The sequence below is a fragment of the Camelus dromedarius genome, chromosome 4, assembly GCF_036321535.1.
Source record: "Camelus dromedarius isolate mCamDro1 chromosome 4, mCamDro1.pat, whole genome shotgun sequence".
Classification (NCBI taxonomy): domain Eukaryota; kingdom Metazoa; phylum Chordata; class Mammalia; order Artiodactyla; family Camelidae; genus Camelus; species Camelus dromedarius.
Genome location: NC_087439.1, coordinates 38,862,315 through 38,882,805, shown reverse-complemented (window position 1 = coordinate 38,882,805; position 20,491 = coordinate 38,862,315). Strand labels below are relative to the sequence as shown.

Below are 20,491 nucleotides of genomic sequence, written 5' to 3'. Positions count from 1 at the left end.
ATACTTGATTGTTTTCATTAATGTCAACTGTTCTAAATGATAGATTTATGCAGGACAATTGTCCAGAAAAATAATAGATGCAAATTGGTGCTTAATATATCAAAGCAAAATTTAGGATATTCATTGAGTCACCTTTTTTTGCTGTACATTACGCCTAGTGTTGAGAGGAAGGTGTGAAAAAAAAGAAGAAAGTCTAAGATCCAGTCTCTGGCTTCCAGAGCTACCTGATCAGTGATATGGAGGAGGATGCTGGTGACCATGGAACAGATTTATGAGAAAGAAAGGGAGACTCTGTCTTCTGCATTAGAAAGGGCTTCCTGTGACTACTCTCGTGTGCTCTATGAAGAGAAAAAGATTTTTATTAAAATGGAAGTGAAAAAGTCTTTAACTTCCCCTGACAACGTGTCCACAAAGAAATGATTTACTTTTCAGCAAGCAAGAGAGGATTGAACATAGTACTGAGGCCATGGAATGGTTTCTGTGTGCAAAGATCAATTATTTGGTGCAATTTGCTACAAAACGAAATTGTAGAAATTAATTCTCTATGTTTGAAGAATAAAATAATCAAATAATGAATTGCTTTAAATTAAATAAAGTTCTACTTAAAAATAGGATAATAGCCTAGGGGGCTTCAAAAATTAGCCTTCACTCTACTATTATATCATTTCAATAACACCAAAAAACTGGCTGTATCTTTACAATAGGTGACAAAATGTGAGTTGGTAACACTGAGCAAGTTTCAGGCAGGGGGCAGGTCTGATTACAAGACATCATGATTAAGAAAAAGTGTTTATAACTCCATTTTTCATTTTCTGCATTTTTTAGTATACGGATTTCAAATTTTCAATATTCTAATGGATAAAGTTACTTCCTTTTACAGCAGCCTCTGAAAAATTGCAACGTTTTAATTGGTTCACATTAAAAACTTAGAAGCTTGAAGGAAAGAAAGTCTTTCCAGATGAGCAAGAGGTTGGATAAATGTAATGACATATGGTTTGTTTTTTATAGCTACAATATGCGAAAAATAGAAGCATAACACATGTATTCAATGATATATATGTATTTATACATATAAATATAAATTCTGATTATAAATTATGAGATAAGATTACTTTGTATAAATGTGATTTTGTTTTCTTTCCCTTTCTTGTTCCCTTTATGAATAAAAATAACAACTGAAACTTAGAACAATTTTAAACATCTCATTATACCAGGGATGTAGCAAAAGATAAAATCGACGTATGCAAAGCCATGATGCTGCATGGTCCCCTGCTCAGACTTGCGAGCTGGGCTGTCTGCAAGGTCTCAGAGCCTCAGGGCGGGAAGACTGTCCACTGATCTTATTACGGAACTTCCCCCCACCCAGCAGGCTTCCTCGGAATCGTTCCAGATGAAAGGGTCACGAACTGTTTCTTAAATATCTCTCAGTAAGGATGAATCTCGCATCTTCTGGCAAACTCAGAACTTCCTCTGGAAGTTCTTCCTTTATTGCCCCTGGATGCCTGAGCTCATCAAGACACTCATGGAGATGTGTTGGGCATCTGATTATTACATTCTATGTACTCGATTGTTAAAGTTGCAAAGGCTAATGTTAAATGGCTCTCTGCATTTTTTTTCAAAGCTAAAAAAATCTGCATTGCTATAAACTTTTCTCTCACATGCTATGCACAATTTCTGTGGGGAGCGAGGACAGATCTTTTGCACACTCACACCTATCTCCAGAAGACCCTTGTTTTGCAGAAAAGTATTCTAGGAATAGTATGCATATTGAGAGCATTACCTCTGAGGAACAAAAATGGACCTCAAACTCATCTGCAAAGTGTTAAGGTCACTATTAAATCTAAATAACAGAGTGGAGGCATACCCTCAGGACAAACCTTGAAAATGATTGAGAAAGAGCTATAATCACTATTCAATTATCTCTGAATGGTGGCTGTCATCCCTGGCCTTCAGTGCAGTGGTTTTTCCATTACTCGGTCCTGGTCCTGTGCTACCATTTTACCTCCAAGCTCAGTTGCCACCATGTGTCTCTGAACTTCATTTACTTTACCCAGCTCATCCTTAGTAACTGAAAGGTCAAACTCTTTAGCTTCCAGAGTAAACAACTAACTGGTGCTAATGGCCCATCCCTATGCTTATTTTATTATAGTTTTAATTTAACTTTTTAGTTCAGAAAATGTCAAAGGTGTATAAAGTAAGCAGAATCACATAATAAACTCTCATAGTAATAACTATGTTATTAAAAATAATAAGTAAAAATACAATAAAATATAAAATATTTATATATAAATAACGTAATAAATATAAGTAATAAAAATGTAGAGTCATTTAACAAAAGCCTTTGAAACTTTAAAAGTTGAAGCTTTTTTCTTTATAGCTTTTTAAAATTTTTTATTTTATTGAGTTATAGTCAATTTACAACATTGTATCAATTTCCAGTGTAGAGCACAATTTTTCAGTTATATGTGACCATACATATATTCATTGTCACATTCTTTTTCGCCGTGAGCTACCAAAAACTGAAACTTTAAAAGTAGCTCATTACCCTTTCTAACAATTATCAATAACCTGCCAAGGTTATATTATTTACACCTCCACCCACACCCCACACTCCTTTTTCATTATCTTTCTTAGTTAAAATTTACATAAGTTGAAATCACAAATCAAATATTCACTATTTTGACAATTGGACATGCCTTGGTAAAGCAGATCCCTTTCACAATATAAGACTATTTCTACCTCCCCAGGAAGTCCCTCCCCCCCCAACAGACTATGCTCTCCCACCTCTTCTAAGAGACAGCCACCGTTCTGAGTTTTATTTAACCAGTTCTGAGTTTTATTTAACCTCTGCAACTTCTGTGGATGGACTCACACGGCACGTAGTTTTCTGTGTCCAGCTCCTTTCTCTCAGCCTGTTGTCTGTGAGATTCATCCATACTGCTGCCAGTGTCACTTATTGGCTCCTTTTTGTTACTGTTCAATAGGATTCCATTACATGTCTATTTTTTCTTTTGTTTATGGATAGTTTTGGTTGCTTCCTGCTTTAGCTATTGTAAATAAAGCTGTTGTGAATATTTTTGTACAAGTCTTTTTGTGGTTATGTGTTTTCATTTCTTTTGTGTGAAACACCCAGATGTAGAAGTACTAGGCCAAAGGGTAGTTGTACATTTAGCTCTAAAGTTTAACCTTTTCTCAGAGTGGTTACACCGTAACCCCTTTTAAATTGCATTTTTAATGTTTTGAATAGATAATTAAACCAAATGGTTAAAAGAATCTAAACAGCATAACAAATACATATTGAGAAGTGTTCTTTGCACCCTGTTCCTGTCTAACCCACTGCTCCACACTGCCTCCCACATGGTAAGCAGTAAAACTAATTTTATTAATTTCTTATGCATTCTTCCTTTTTTTTAATAATAAGAGGAACAAAAATTATTTCCACCAGTATAGACTCACATTACATTACACTAATATTGACAGCACTGTCTTGTCTATTTTTGGTACAGAAGATTGTATCTCTACATTACCTTGTAAGGCTTCAGTAACTAAAGCGGAAAACAAAGCAAGCAAACTCTCCCCCCAAAAAAAACAATTTTTTAAAACACAGTGATGAATAAATAAACATATATATGCTCCCTTCCCTTTTCTAACACAAAAGGTAACCTACTATATACCCATAATACACCTTCCTATTCTCACCTAACAACATTTCAGAATCCTTCCGTATTGGTGAATAAGGAGAGTCCTCATTCTTTTTCTAAACACTGCGTTATGGATGGCCTGTGGGATTGGTTCCAACCTGCTACTATTATGCAAGTGCTGCAGTAAAGAACCTTGTGCCTACATCATTACTTATTTATGTAGGGATATAGATGGGATAAATTTTCAAAATGATGCTTTAGCCTACCTAGACCAAGAGTTATAGGTATTTATAATTTTGTTAAAGTTGCCAAATTGTGCCCCCAAATGTACTGTGACATGTTGCACTCCCCTCAGCAATAAAAGAGAGTTCCCCTTGTCCGTAGACTTGCCACCAGAGTGCACTGTGAACCTGGATCTTTGCCATTCTCGAATATTTCAACCCAAGTATCCTGAACAGCTGAGGAAAACAAAGATGTAAAACCCTATGATTTTATGAAGTGAGATCCTAAGCAGAATCTGCTACATAATTTATGGGGCCAAGTGCAAAGCGAAAATACGGAGTCCTTGTTAAAATATTTTTAAGAACTTCAAGATGGTAAGAGTAGAACATTAAGCCAAGCATGTGACCGCATGCAACGGACAGTCTGTAAGCCCATGGAGTTGTCCCTGGTCCTAAGCACCATAAAGAAAGCAAGAAATCTTTGAATAAGTACTTATTTTACCTTAAAATGTGATGCACAGTTTTGCACTCTATTCCATATAATAATCATGTTTTATATTACTTCTATCAGGTCAAACTAACCCTCCACGAAGGAACGCATATCATAGCTGTTGTGTGGCCACACCCCCTGCAACCACCGGGCACCGCATGCAGACTGATGAGCCTGCGTGGAGAACTCTAAACGACATCTCTCAGAACATCCCTGCTCCCAGACAAGCTTCTTAACACTCGTTATACAGATCCAGGGCCACCACGTTCCCTGCCTCGTGTCTAAGTAATTGAATAGCTACAGTGATGGGAATTAGAGGCCAAGTGGAGATTGGTGTTGGGACAGTCATTCTAAGAAGATCCACTAGTCCAAGCTGCACTGGATATTTGTCTTAATTTCTGACAATATGCTCTGTCCATTAAGGAGCCTGATTTCCCCTTCCTGGGGAGGAGAGCAGTGGGGCTTTTACTACTTCTGCACTCTCAGAATTCTTATCACTAATGATGTTGGGAACCCTCCCCCCAAGAATCAGTGTTGCTGGGCTGGAAATGAAACTAGAGGACATTTCCTGAAAGAACTTGGGATAGTCACTTTTGAAACAATAGAAAGCAAGTCGGGTAGAGGGAAAGAAAGAAATTTTGTAATGAGATTCTGGGAGAGGGCATTTACTGAGTTGCCAGGTGCTAGGGTAAGGCCCTTCTATACATCATCACACAGCTCCCTTCTTAGGGCTGCTCCCACGAACAAGTAGCATCTGCAAAGGACAGACAGACAGAGAAGAGAGGAAGAAACATCTCAAATAGCCAAAGGGGGAAAAAAAAAAGAAAAGAATTGAATGTCAAACGCTTTAATAAAAATATAGCTAATATACTCATGAGGACTGAGACCAGAAGGAAGAACAATCTGACTATGTATTAAACGAATCCACACTTTCAAGCCACGGCAGTACTTACCAGTGTTACTCCAGACGGCCCTGAGGTGCGCCACTGTTCTCTGCTCTTTAACCCCCTCTGCTGGTGAAAGCAATCCTCAGGTCAAAACACCAGCAAGCACCAGGGAGAAGCTGAAGAAAACGAGATGGGTATTTCATTCAGTTGTGTTTCTCAGACTTCAGTATGCCTATAAATTGCCTGGGAATCTTGGTAAAATGCAGATTATTATTCAGTAAGTCTGAGTTTGGGTCTGAGAGTCTGCATTTCTAGCAAGCTCCCAGGTAATGCTGGTCCTTGGACCATACTTTGAATAGTAAGGCTTACACTGATGGTCTACCATCAGTTATGTCCAGCACAAGTACCCCTTTCTATCTTGTGGTGACCTAGAATGAAAAAGAATATGAAAACAAATACGTGTATATGTATGACTGAAACATTGTGCTGCACACCAGAAATTGACACATTTTAAACTGACTATACTTCAATAAAAAAGAATGCAACCCCCCCCCCCCAAATACCAAAAAACCAAATACTCCTCCCTGAGGTCTCCTAATTTCACATAGAACTGATCTTTATGGCCTTTAGGCAGCTCTACATCCAAGAGTGCATCCAGTCTACAAAGTAAACCAATTAGTTCCTCAGGAGTGTTTCTCCAGTTGTCTCAATGATTTACTTCTGTACAAGCTCCATTGTGCAGATGATTATATTAGAATATTGGAATCAAATTGAAATGATTTTGTCAGATGAAATCAAATTTTTATTTTAGAAGAGTCATTTAACCGACACTCTCATTTGCAAATCAGAAAGCTGAGGCTTAATAAAGAGAGTACGTGCCTTGACTGAGGCCACACAGCGTGTTGACAGCAGCCAGACTAAAATCTCATCATACTAACACTGTCCTCAAGCTGTCTGCCCAGATCATTTCTCATTTTCTTCTTTCTCGAAGGTGGCCAGACTCATAGCTGCTAAATCCTACAGATCACTGAAGTCCTAATTGGCAGATCACAAAGCTCAGGAAATACGACCATACACATAATGACTCACTCTTTTGTAAATTAGTATCCATCTCTCTTATCAGCAGAGTTAGCCTTTAAATATACATTAGAAGGAAAAAGTAACACTAGACTCTGTCTTATTAGCATTATCTGTCTTGGATGTTTAATCCTCATTATGCTTTATCCTTTCTGTCTGAATCCAGTGTATAACAACAGGATACATTAGGTTTTAACCGACATTCTTAAAAATTCTCCACCAAAACAATACAATTAATTTTGCATAGTGTAGATGAGACGATTCTTAAGATGTACGCTTCGAGTGAGTACTTTATTATTTGGTGAGGTACAAGAATTAATTATTATATTAAGATAAATTCATCACAGTTAAACAGCAAACAAAAGGGCTTATAAGACCCTCAAATAAGGCCATGTTCCAAGTGGGTTAGCCATGGACTGTGTAATTTCATGGTTTTTTTTTTTTTTTTTTTTTTTTTTGGCTTCAGCATCAAAATTCATTTTAGAGTACTTAAGTGATTTTCATGCCTGACCAAGAGTGAAAGGTGAATTTTCCAAACTGCTCTTTCCATTCCCAGGGGGAAAAAAAAAGCACCAGAGTAAATAAAAAGTTTCCTGGTCTCTGAGGTCTCACCCAATATAAGCATAAAATGCAGATGAGCAAAGTGAGTGGGCGAGTGAAATTGTTTGTAACAAACCCCATTATTTACAGATGAAAAATTTATATTGTCAGCGTAATATCTGCGAGGCTAAACGATGCTGGAGAGTATATAAAGGCAGGGCGCTGTGGTGCAGAACTGCAGAGCTCAGGGCACAGCGCACCCAAAGTTCCGAAAACAGGGAGCGCTCTCTCTCCACCTGTTCTGTTCGCATCCTGGTGTCAGAAGGTAAGATTAATATGGATTGATTGTACGATTGTAAATCCTGTTTGGGGTGAAGTTGAGTATTCTTAAGGGGGCAAAGTATTATTAATTGAAATATTGCTTTTTCATCTTATACTTTACTACTAAAATATGGGGCAGAATTGAGATGAAAAAGTGATATAAAATGCATTTACATATACTTCAACATACCAAAGCCGCAAAGTGAGTTAGAGAAACAATTCAATGCAAAAATATCAAATAGAAAGATAAAGATTCAAATCAATGCACATATCACAAGATTTAACTGTTATAACAACTGCATTTTAAAAATAAGTTGTAACATTTTGAAAAATAAAAATTTTTCCTTGGATTTGATAAATGTTAAGATGTACATGCCTTTGAACAGAAGGCGCCTTTCAGCAGAAATGTATGTGTCCATTAGAGATGCTATAACAGCAGTTGCTCCTTATCAATGAAAACGTATGTTTTTCAAAAAGAGCAGAATCCACATCATCGTTCAAATATTCAAATTTCTGATAAGTCTATCAAAAACTCAAAGCCCATGAAATTGGCTCTTTGTAAATAAGACATAGCATATTTAGTGCTGAGAAAAAATATCATCAATTACTGGGAATTCTGTGGGTGGAACTGAGTAGAGCCAGAGATTCATAATTATTTACTATGTATTGAGGACCAGTAGTAATAAATAAAATATCTAAAGTGTCCACATTCTGAAATGAAATTGTAGTAAATCTCTTTAGGAAAAAAAAAATCAGATGTTCTAACGTACCTATTTAAGCTCTTAAGGACAAAGAACAATTTTATGGAGATCCTCAATGGAGTAAATGATTATGTGATGTGTTTTTTTCACACATACCAAGGACCTGTGAGAGGAAATAACCTACAACACCAATATATTTAGGGAGATAATATATGTCACCTTGCCTAGGTCAAAGATCAATCTTTCCAAAAGACTTTCTACTCAGGAGATGCTCTTGGTACCGTATTTCCTTTTAAATTTGAGTGGACGTGTAACGTTCTTACAGAACTGCAGATTCTTCCCTCAGGCTTTCTAAAGCAGAGGTAGGGAAATAACTGGAAAGTTTTCTCTTATTAAATAAGATTTTGACACTAAAATAACACAAATATTTGCTTTCTCAGTAGGGGTATTCAAACAACCAACCTTGTTCTTAAATTTTTTCGCAATTCCGTAGACTTTTACATAATGAACAAGTAAAATTTTAAAAATCAGTCTCTTCTTTCAGTAGAGGTCATTTTACTGCCTGGAGAGGACTTTGAACATTCACTTCTGCGTGGTTGTTTCTTCTTCCCACGGCGGCAAAAAACCACCTGCTCCGTATCTGCCTCTGTAGAACATAATAGAAGATGTTGTAAGCCGTTTAAGGACGTTGCATGGAAGGAATTATTTAGTTCTAAATTAACTTTCCAAGAGTGATGTCATCCTAAAAAGAAATGGTTGCTTTAATTTTTTGAAGTTTCTAAAAGCATGAATTAATAAGTAAGAATTATAATCAGAAGACCCTGCCTATACATTTGGCAAGGTTTCCAAAGTTTGCCAACTGGATAAAATGAAACATAGCAAGATGCCAAATGAGTAATTTAACACTGATGAATGAAGAAGGATGAATATGTAGTGCCTATTGTGTTGCTTTGTCTAATTGACCACCTAATCTAAAAAGACTTCGTATTTCAAAGAAAAGAAATTACCACTGCAGGTGTCATAGTCTCTGTGTTTTAGTGCCAAAGATAGATAGTAATTATGACTAAGATGTTAGAGAAAAGATTGATAGTTTAAAATGATAATATTTGGAAAATACTTGTTTCAAACCAAATGCCATTTGCTAAAAATACTCATTCAAATTTTTTATGGGTAAGCATAATCAAACTTGGATTGAAATCCCCACTTCTCAAAGTAAACATGGTAAGATTTGAAAGCAGCGGAGAAAAGTCCGTGACAAATACTGGACTTGAGGTTTTCATTCAGAAAATAGAGGTGCTCACCCTGTGGGGACATTCTGCCTCACATTCATGTTGGTCCTGCCCTGCTGCATCCACACTGCACCTCATGTCCTTAGCATCCCGTGGCTTCACGGGGCATCTGCTTATGATGTGAGGACAAGCGATCAGGTGCACCGCGCAACCTGGTCTAGGGTGTTGCTAGAAGTGAATGACGTCCTGGACTCAGTCCAATTATAAAACAAACGGGGGACTTCCGAGACTTCAAAAGCGAGCTTTAATTTTCTTTATGACAGTGATCTCTTAGTTTCTTAGTTGTGATCATTCAAGTTGCCAGAAGCATTAGTTCTGGTTGCAAATTGCTTGTCTTTAAAATGATTTTTTTCCCTTTAATTTAGAACAGGTCAAAGCACCCTAAAATACCTCAAATCTGTTGGCCGCTTTATAATTACAAAGTCTAGACCAAGTTACACTATTTAAAATATAAATGAATAATACATCTGAACCGACAGCTGGTATGCCAAGTTGTAGCCTGAGGCTGCTTTAAGATGGTTGAAATGCAGTATAATGTAAATGCTGGGAAGTGAAGGACTATTAATTGAAAGCCAGACTGATAGGGAAGGGGGTGGCATTATGGATAAAGTGCCATTCAGGCTAACCATATGCAGCAGATCATCTACAGTGGGGATTTTCAATGTTTATCATGGACGTTTTTAATTTCAGGTCTGGAAATGAGCCTTCTAATCATTAACAGAAGTATCCCACACTAATGAAAAAGTTTCACAGTGCTGCTAAACATCTTTTGTATTCTTTTTTGCCACCAAAAAAAAAAAAAAATCTGCAGGAAAAATATCATCTAATATTTGAAATTAAGTTAGAAATATAATCAGAATAAAATTGACGACTAGCTTTTTCTATTTATAGTACTTAATCAAAATCGAGCTAATTTAGCTTGACATGTTTAAATATGGTTAAGTGTCTTTATCCCTCTCCCCAACCCCTGACTCTGTGTTCCGACAGGCAGCAAAAATGAAAAGCATTTACTTTGTGGCTGGATTGTTTGTAATGCTGGTGCAAGGCAGCTGGCAACGTTCCCTTCAGGACACAGAGGAGAAATCCAGGTATTAAATCTTCAGACTTGAACTAACAGCACTATGGTTAGAATACAGCCCAAGATAACTGTGATTAGTGAGTAGGTCTCAGTGATTTAGAATAAATACTATGCATAATTTTCAAATGTTTAAAGTATCATTGTGATAAAGGCTTTTCTAGAGTATAGATCAGAGTATGCTGTTTCATAACCAAAGGGGTGGCCAATGTTGAAAAATATGTTACAGAGGAAATTATATCTCTTTGAAATCTTCAGCTGATCTTACCCCATCCATTTATTACTTGCACTGCATAGTAGATCATGTTAATTATTCACACCAACTTTTCCTTATTTAATTCCTTTTAAAAAATAACATTTTTTCCTGCTAATTGTAAAAGTCCTACAGGTTCATGACAGAAAATATGCGTGTACTGTATGTAAATATATCTCAGATCATTTACAGCTTCGTATTATGCTTTTCCTCTTGGTATTGTATTGTTAGCTTTTTCTTACACCATTGCAAATATTTATTAAATATATGCTATTTAATGGCTGCACACTATTCCATCTCATAAATGTACAATATTTATTTAGATATTCCTCCTCTATTGACTACTTAAGAGTTCTTCAAATTTTCACACAAAGAATGCTGCAAATAACATTTTTTCCTACATTTCTTACTATTTTCAGAGGATTGATTTATAGTAGTAAAATTATTGTGTCAAAGAGTTTAAATGAGTTTAAACTTTTTATTATATCTTGCCAATTTGCTTTCCAGAGAAGTCCTACACATATACACACTCTCATCAGCGTTATAGAAATACTCCTCTCACAATATCCTCCCCAGTAGTTAATCCTTGCTAATTTGACAGGTAAAAATAGTATCTCACTTCTATTTCTGAGCCTTAATCATATTGAATATTTCCCCATATAGCCATGCCAACCAACTGTTGATTACTGGCATGCAGATTATTCACGACCCAGTTTTAAATTAGTGGGCTTCTTCTTATCTTCCTTTGAACTTTTAATTGTCTTTCTTCCACCATTAGCTACCACATAAGCAGGTAATGGAGCTACTTTTTTATATTAATATATGCAAAACTAAATTTGGAACATAAATCTGCTGCCCAAACAAAAATGATCTGGGATTCTTCACTCTTTTAAAATATTCAAGGCGTTGCTCTCTTCTGGAATTATTAGCATAATTATGAGTAGATGAATTCGTTGAAAACAGATTTACTTAATCCTATTTCAGAAAAAAAAAGAAAAAAAGAAGAAGCAGCAGCCAGTTGAAAGATCAATTGCTAGATTTCTGAATCAGGATGTACTTTCCTGTAAGGTCTTTCCGAACTGTCAACTGAAATATTGGAAGTACCTGCTTTCCAGCTTCTTGTGGTTTTGTACTTTGCAAAGAGATGCTTCTCAAATGAATCTATTCTTGAGAGATTTAGTTGCACCAATCACTGTTCTTCACAGATCATTCCCGGCTCCCCAGACTGATACACTCAATGATTTGGATCTGATGAATGAAGACAAGCGCCATTCACAGGGCACATTCACCAGTGACTACAGCAAGTATCTGGACTCCAGGCGTGCCCAGGATTTTGTGCAGTGGTTGATGAACACCAAGAGGAACAAGTAAGAGTCTGAACCTGATCAGACCTTTGCATACAAATGTGTTCCTTCAATATGTCTAAAATTCCTCCTGACTTTCCTCAGTTAAAGTGCATATCAAATAGCGCCCATAAGCTCTTTCAACTGTGATGATTTTCCAGGTTGATGACGTTATCCATTATGCCTGTGAATGCCCCACCCCTTGCGCCTCCAAAACTCTTACCCATCCTCCAATGGGACATAGGCTTTAAATTATTTTCCCAGCTGTGGTCTTAGCAATAATCACTCTCTCGCCTATTTGCCTTTAAAAACTGAAAGCCGACTTTTGTGAACCTGCAAAGTTAGGAATCTAATTTCTAACCAAAAGATAAGAGTGAATTCAACATTCCCTTGTAAGGTTCAAACTCATGACTGTGATCACATTTAAAGTATCCTCTAGCCAAGTTAATCATGGTTAGGAATGGAAACAGATGCAGTCTTTTTCTTGTAGAATACAATCCAAGATACACATTTAAAATTACAGCCTAGCTGCACAGCACAAAGAGAGAAGAAGGCAAATAAGAACACAAGCCCATCGTAAGACATACATTTTAATGTTGGATCTCCTTTGACAGTGTTGGGGGTTTTTGCTGCTTCTAGGCTACTGGAGGAAATCAGCCGCAAGGGTTTCACAGGGATGGTGGAATTTCACAATTTCTTTGGAGGGTGGCCCACAAGGGGAAGGGAGTTATGCATGCAAAGTAGCTGAAGGAATCTAAAAATCAGGAAAAGGGCATAGATTTGTCTGGATAGAATGGAGAAGGGGGAGAGAGAGAGAGTGAGTGAGTGAGAGACACGAGCCAGCAGGAATAAAGAGACAGAGCATTGACCAAAAAGTCTTAAACTGGAGGGCACGACTACAGGGAAGATGGCAGTCATGGTCAGAGAAGACACTGGGAGAAGCCTTTGTTAAGTTTACAAACGGAGCCATTGGTGAAATGTGAGAAATCACATGTTTGAAAAAATCCCAGCTGTCTTCATTCCTAGAAAGAGAATGCCACAACCTAGTAAACTAGCGTAAAACAATCCTAGCTCTCAGGCGGTTTCTGTTGTGTTTAAGATGAAACCTCCCAGTGGTAATATGTGCCGGGGAGACTGAGAGCAGCTGGTCAACCTCCACAGAGCACTCTGCACACACTTGAGGATGACAAGGGGTCATCTTCTTAGCTTTCCTCATTGCTCACCCATCACATGTTTCCTTTGATCCATTATCGTGTGGTCTTTCTGATGACATGTTGAGATGCTCCTTTGCTTCCCCTTGTACCAATGAACTAACTCTGACCCCAGCTGCTTTGTTGGTGAATAGCAGAGCACACTGGGGAATCTGGACACGTTGAGACAGAAGTAAATGCAGCTCTAATATTCAATGACTTGGATAAGCAGGGTAGCGAAAATGGGTCACCGGGGGAGTGAGGGGACTTAGCCCCCTTACCTGTTATTAGCCATCTCCCATCAACCTTCACTCCAGATAATTAATGGAGCTTCAAGATGAGCCCCCTCCTCCACCCTCATCTCTCCAATCTCCCTAGACCCGTCTACACAGAATCTCGAACCCGAAGCTGCCACGGCTTATAGGTGAGAACCATATTGCTAAAGAGACAGATCTTCAATTTGACTTTCACATTGCTTTCAGGAATAACATTGCCAAACGTCATGATGAATTTGAGAGACATGCTGAAGGGACCTTTACCAGTGATGTAAGTTCTTATTTGGAAGGCCAAGCTGCCAAGGAATTCATTGCTTGGCTGGTGAAAGGCCGAGGAAGGCGAGAGTAAGTCTGTATATTCTTATTTAACTTTTTTTTCTTGCTTGATGCTGAAAACTTAGACTACAGTTATCTATATATGGATCTGCATTACAGAGGCAATTAGTAGAGTCCCACAAGGGAGGAAATCGCTGTTTACAAAAGTCTTGTCTGTTTTATCTTTGGTAGCAGGTATTAATAATAGGGTTGGACAGGTTACTTTTTTATCCCCCATTATAGTTGTGTTGTAATTAGGGTAGTAATGTGTCAACCTAGGACACTTTTGAGAATAAACAGAGTGCTTTTGATAACTACACCAGGAAAACAAGCATAAACTAGGACTGTCCCAGGAAAAATAGGGATAAGGGAAAAGAAGAAATAATGCTGAAAACTTAGTTTGACTTTAAATATTTACATACATGAACAACATATATTTACATGTCAGTAAGTATCCAGGTAAAAATGTTATGAAGACTGACAGGAACTAAACTTAAGATGTTTAATGAAATGACACTCAAAATACAGATACGTGGAAACACCCACATATTTAACAACATACCCATTTTTTGTGGGACTTTCACATAGACAACCATTAAAATATCACGGTTGAAAATGAGACTAAGACCTTTAGGTACTTTCTTGGATCTTACCACAACCAAACACAACCCGGAACCATCTCATTTTCTTGTGACCGTTTTGATTGACATTTGAATTATGATAAGCAGGAAATTCAAGTTCCGTTCTATTTTTATTTTTAGTGAGATTTAAAATGAGTTTACTGAGACTTTAAAGTGCTCTCAGGACAAAAGGGAAGGAGTATTGTCACCGATTTTTCGAACATTAACACTCAAATTTACAAAATCAGTGGTAGAAGAGTCACTTACTCTTGAGATTATTTTATAGTGTGTCAAAGGGATACCAAAAATTCTGTTAAATAAACCAGCTGAAGAGAAAATCTAATATAGACTAAGGTTTAATCCCTTAAGACTACGCTTGGCAAGGCTGTTATGATAATCATTCATTTTACAGGATAATATTTTTCTGAATTACAAACAAATTACTAGACTCAGTAATAACATCTGTGTTGACAATACACTCAAATCTTGGGAGCAGCTGGAATATGGAAAGGGTTTGGTTTCAGGTCCCAGCTCTGCCCTTTTCTTCCCACCTCGTTCCCTTTCCAACATGCAAGTTTCTATGAGACTTTTCATGGTAGGTCCTCTGTAAATAAAAACGTTTTGTTTTCTCAATGACCCTCATGTATATTACCAGTGATAGGTAATCAGTAAGCATTTATTTGAAATGTTTAACCAAGTACTGATTTTACCCCTCTTTTTCTCAGTTTCCCAGAAGAAGTCACCATCGTTGAAGAACTCCGACGCAGACATGCTGATGGCTCTTTCTCTGATGAGATGAACACGATTCTCGATAATCTTGCCACCCAGGACTTTATAAACTGGTTGCTTCAGACCAAAATTACTGACAGGTGATTGTATTTTAGTTCATTCTGAAAATCATCAAAACTCTCATAAATATCCTACTGCTGCAGCTTGTTCCTATGTGGGGAAGAGAGTCTTTGCTCTCTTGGTACACAATCAAAACTATGAATCATTTAAGAGTACATTATTATATTTGTTTTTGATCATTACAATTTTATCCATTCACCCATTTATTCCAAACATATTTCCTGAGTGTCAGTAAAGGACAAGGCATTAAGACGACAGATATGAATAAAAAATGGACATGTTAAGTCATTTACATCTTAAGGTCACATTGCAAATAGCTATGTGTGTTGAAATTTTAGCACAAAGTGAAAGTTATATATGGTATTAAATACTTAATGTAATAACCATAGTGGTAAAAATTTAAGTGCCCAGACTAGCCACGTATTTTGATAGAATATAATTGCTTTTTATAGTTATTCATACACTTTGTACTTCTTGATAGGGGAACTTTAGAGTAAGTCATCTTTGAATGTAAATATTTGGAGTCAAAAAGATAAAGGGATGTATAAGAGGAAAAGATTGATAAACAGCTTTTATCAAAATAAATTATTAATATACTTCCTGGATAATTTAACTATATCATCTGGGTATTATACTGTGTTAAATCATTCTCTCTCTCTTTTTTTTTATCTCTAGGAAGTAAGTATGTCACTGCTTAAGATCATCTTCACATCACCTGCCAGCCATGTGGGATGTTTGAAATTTTAAGTTCTGTAAATTTAAGAGGTGTATTCTAAAGCCATATTGCTTTGCATGCCAATAAATAAATTTTCATTTAACACTGTGTAACCAAAAAGATTATAAACAGAATAAACCATTGTCAAAATATTGCTAACATAAGAGCTTTAAAATATGGAAGTACAGAGTTCTCTTATTTTCTTATTTTGGATGAAGTACCCCAACCTGCTTCCACTTAGCAAAGAAATTGTTTTTCTGTAATAGTATTTGTATATATAAATTACTCCAATCATGACATGTCAGCATTATAATAATAGGATAAAGGAAGGACTGGTAGTCACAGTTGTGAAACAAAAGAGAACTTTCTTCTTAAAACTTTTGTCATAAAAATGCTCAGCTTTCAATATATCAAAGATAGACTTAAATAAAATTTTCAAGCTTCTTCACCATCATCTGTTTTCTCTCTTCTTTGTGCTCCCACTTCTTCCAAGTACCCCTTCTCCCTAAGCTGGTAGCCCACAAGCCAAATCTGGTGCCCAGAGATGGATTTGTGTTTTAAATTGTGGCACAGTGCTTTATTGTTTTGAGCCAATATTGAAAAATCAAGTTATTTTATATTAAAATATTGATTTCTAGCTTCTCTTGAAAAATTAGGTCATTAGGTAATATGAGAGCCACCAAATGAATCTTTTCTGGAGCTGAATACAGCTGCCTCTTTCTGAAGGGCCACATGCTTTTCAGCTCACTATTGTGCCTCCTATATGCACACACACACACACACACACACACACACACACACACACACAGATGCACACAACACACATCTGTGCATGCTCACACACATACACATGCAGGTAATGTATACAGAAGGCACTTTCCCCTGACACATTTTATTTATTCATATTACTTGCCTGTCACCTGCGGGCATTTAAGTTTGTCAGTTATAACCTGTACCCTCATCTCCCTGTCCTGCATTGTCCAGAATCTTGGGCCAGTCTAGTGCTGATTGCCATGCCAGAGACTTTGCTGCATACAGCACTGCCAACTCTTTTTCTCTCCCTTTTATTATTGAGATACAATAAACACATACCATTGTGAAGGTTTAAGGTGAACAACATACTAAAACAGGTAGATGTAAATATAAAAGAAAGTAGGGGTCGCACTTTTGAGAGCAGAAGGTAAAACTCAAGGGGAAAAAATATTAAGGAAAAGAGGGACACTTTAAAATGCTAAGTGTTCTGAGTCATAATGAAGATCAATAGTAGCTGTTAATTTGTATGCACCCAATAACACATCAACCGTTTTCATAAAGCAGAAACTACACGAGATTCAAGAAGCAAGTGTCAGAAATATACTGATAAAATTAAATCTTAACCCTTGTCTCTTAACTCCAGATAGAGTCAGGGAAGCAAAAAGTTAGGCTACAGAGACCAAAACAACATAACCAGTAAGATAGATTGTATAGCTCTAAACTGAACTGGGAATTATGATGAAACAGGATACATGTTTTCCAAAATGAAATGGAAAGTACACAAAAATTGACCACATAGTTGGCCTCAAAGAAAACCTCAATACTTACACAAAGAATTATACAAATTCCAAAGACTGAAATCATTCAGAGTCTGTTCTCTGACTACAGTGGAATTAAAACACAAATCAAACACAAAAGATAGCTTGAAAATCACAACTGCTTGAAACTAGGCAATAAACCTAAATAAACTATGGATCAAAGAAGAAATCATAGAAGGAATCAAGAAATACTTTTGAATTCTATCATAATGAAGATACAATAAATACAAATCAGAGATATAATCAAAGCAGTATTTAAGGGTAAAATATAGCTTTAAATGCACCTGTTACAAAAGAAGAAAGTTTGGAAATCAATAGCCTAAGATTTTACCTCAAAAAGCTGGGGGAAGAAGACAGCACATTTCAAAATGTAGAAGAAAGAAAATTTTACAAATATAGGAGAAAATATGAAATGGAGAAAAATTACCAAAATTTTTGGTAATTAACAAAAATTAAAAATTAACAAAACCAAAAGTTGGTTCTTTGGCTAGATAAATAAAATTAATAAATCCCTAGCAAGATCAGGGAAGAAAAAAAAAGAGAAAAAATTACCAATATCTGTAGTAAAAGGAGATACCTCTAAAGATCTTACAGACAATAAAAGGATAATAAGAATACAGTATTTGAAATTATATGCCTGATAAATTTAACAATTAGTCAAAATGGACATATTCCCTTTAACAATGTTACTAAAATACACACAAATAATAGAAAAATCTCAATAGTTCTCTGTCTATTACAGAAATTGGATCTGTTATTTTAAAAACTTTTCCAGAAAAGAACTCCAGGCCCAGATGGCTTAACAGGTGAATTCTTCTAAACATTTAAGGAAGAAAAAACACCAATATTACACAAACTCTTTAAAATAAGGGGAAAATAAAGACTATTTCCCAGCTCATTTTATGAGACCAGGATAACCTTGATACCAAAATCCGACAAAGATTTTACAGGAAAGGAAAACAACACATCAATCTGATTCATGACCATCAGTAAAAAAAAAAAAATCCTATACAAAACATCAGTGAGTCAAATCTAGCAATATATAAAAGAAATATTACAGTACAAACAAGGACTGGAGGAAGCAACAATATGTAAAATAAAGTGAATTGGGAAACAATCATTGAAACAGGTGAAATTAAAACAAATGTCAGATGATTGAAACTGTCTAAGATTTGTTAGCATAAAATATACTTGAAAACCTAGAAAAGATAGACAAAATTTTAAATAAAATGTAATTTTAAAAAATTGGCACTAGTAGAGAATTTTCTAAAAGCTTAAATAAATCAATTTCCACAGAAGAAATGAAGGAAAGTATCAAAGAATCATCTTACAAAAAGGCACTAGATCCATAAGGTTTTGCATGGAACATCCATCAAACTTGCAAAGAAGTGAGTGATTATGATGCTTGATAAATTATTCTAGAGGCTAAGGGGAGAAAGGGGGATGAATAGTCCTCATTCTTTTTATAAAGTGAGTGCAACATCGATGCCTAAACTTGATAAAGATAGAAGAAAAAGAGAAAATTATGAACTAATTTCATTCATGAAATTTATCTTAAAATCCTAAAAAAAAAAATCCCAGGAAATAGAATTCAACAGCATATTAAAAATATTAATACACCATGATCAAGTGCAACTTTATTCCAAAATTATCAAGGGTGGTTCCAGATTAGAAAAATCTGTTAATGTAATATACCATATTAAGGAGGTCTAAAAAGAAAAAAAATTCTCCTTATCTCCACACATGCTGCATATAAAAATTTAATAAAATGGAAATAATGCATTGCACATTTATATCAAGTTTGCAGAAGCCAGCAACCTACATGGTGGCACAAATGCAGCACTGGAAGTTTCATATATTTGGGTAATATTATAAAATGGGATGGATGCCCACTTGGGAAAACTACTTGGCAATTCGTTATAAAGCTAAACTACACGTACCCTATTATATATTAATCAAAAGAAATAGATTATTGTAAACAACCTGAATACCCCACATATCTCTCCATGAGATACTGGTTAAAGGAATCAACAAGCAGTAGCTCCTATGCTTGTAACTCACCCTGAGACAGGCCTCTAGCTTATGCGCTCAGAATTTGACACCAGTCAGCCACTCCTTCCCGGGGCTCCTCCCGGGAGGGTCACGTTCCCGGAGGCGAGCCGGCCTCCACCGCCCCCAGGATGCCAGTGCCTCAGAGGAGGTTGCCCGGCCGAGAGCTCATCATCCGAGAGGACAGCACCTCAGTCACACCTCAGCCTCGCTAGACATTGGGATCCCCTACTTCCCTGCATCGCCTCCCCACCAGGAGGGAAATGGCTGTGGTGACAATCACTCTGGAGGCCGAGTGCAAAAATGCCTCCACTTGATGAGCCCTGAGGACCCTGCACAATATTCATTTTCTGAAGTAGCTAACTGCTTGCCTTGCGAGCCTTGCCACTATCAAAACGCTTGCAAAACCGGAAGTTCCCTGCCGACTGCCTGGCAGCACTAGACATCGTTTCACCTGATGGCAAAACAAATGATGGGTTCTAAACCATACTAGCCATGATGGGGCGCTTCCCTGAGACACCCCTAGCTTGACCGGTTAGATCCCAAAGTCAGGGAGCTCTTGCTGCTGTGTCCCCTGCTCAGTGTACTAGACTACAGCCTTTCCTCCCCCCGATGCATCCGTGAGAGACCCGCTCCCCTACTTATTCCCTGCGCCCCTGCTGGCACCTCCTCCACACCACAAACTGCCACCTTGGAGACGAGCAGTAATGTGCTGGTGAGTGTTTGATGACCCGTTCTGGGCCACGGTTATCGCTCCAGCGTTAAAGGTGTGAAGACTCCCACCATGGCCAATCTCACGCTGAACTTCGGCTTGGGAAGAAGCGGGCGCTACTGCTACTCCGCAGGGTTGCAGCCCACAGCATCAGGTCACAGGATGAGAAAAAGTGTTGAATCCGGGATTACTCCTGAGTTTTTATCTTCAACAATTGGGTGGTGTGGCTGAGATGCTACGTTAGTTGAGTGAGAGCTGTCGTAATTTGGACATTAAAAGTAAATACACATGGGAATGAAAGAATGCCAGTTTCAGAAGAGTGGGTGGGTTACCTCCAGTTGGGAGCTGGGGAGGAGA

The 20,491-nt window shown here is 37.1% G+C and overlaps 1 protein-coding gene across 2 annotated transcripts; it reads left to right on the top strand.

Moving 5' to 3' along the window:
* Positions 1-7,100: 7,100 nt before the first annotated feature.
* GCG (glucagon) lies at positions 7,101-16,250 on the top strand. 2 transcript variants are annotated; one of them, XM_010985574.3, is made up of 6 exons: positions 7,101-7,181; positions 10,155-10,255; positions 11,701-11,862; positions 13,511-13,648; positions 14,964-15,107; positions 15,763-16,250. In XM_010985574.3, the coding sequence occupies exons 2-6, from the start codon at positions 10,164-10,166 to the stop codon at positions 15,767-15,769; spliced, it is 543 nt and encodes a 180-aa protein (XP_010983876.1). In that variant the 5' UTR covers positions 7,101-7,181; positions 10,155-10,163; the 3' UTR covers positions 15,770-16,250. The 2 variants fall into 2 exon arrangements, with proteins under 2 accessions (XP_010983876.1, XP_064341480.1); XM_064485410.1 differs by lacking the exons at positions 7,101-7,181; positions 15,763-16,250 and having other exon boundaries at positions 10,164-10,255; positions 14,964-15,111.
* Positions 16,251-20,491: the final 4,241 nt, after the last annotated feature.

Bases quoted from the DNA above. Each gene is read 5' to 3' on its own strand.
- GCG (XM_010985574.3), top strand. From the start codon at position 10,164: ATGAAAAGCATTTACTTTGTGGCTGGATTGTTTGTAATGCTGGTGCAA. The intron at 10,256-11,700 runs GTATTAAATCTT...TGTTCTTCACAG, and splicing joins GACACAGAGGAGAAATCCAG to ATCATTCCCGGCTCCCCAGA. The intron at 11,863-13,510 runs GTAAGAGTCTGA...CATTGCTTTCAG, and splicing joins ATGAACACCAAGAGGAACAA to GAATAACATTGCCAAACGTC.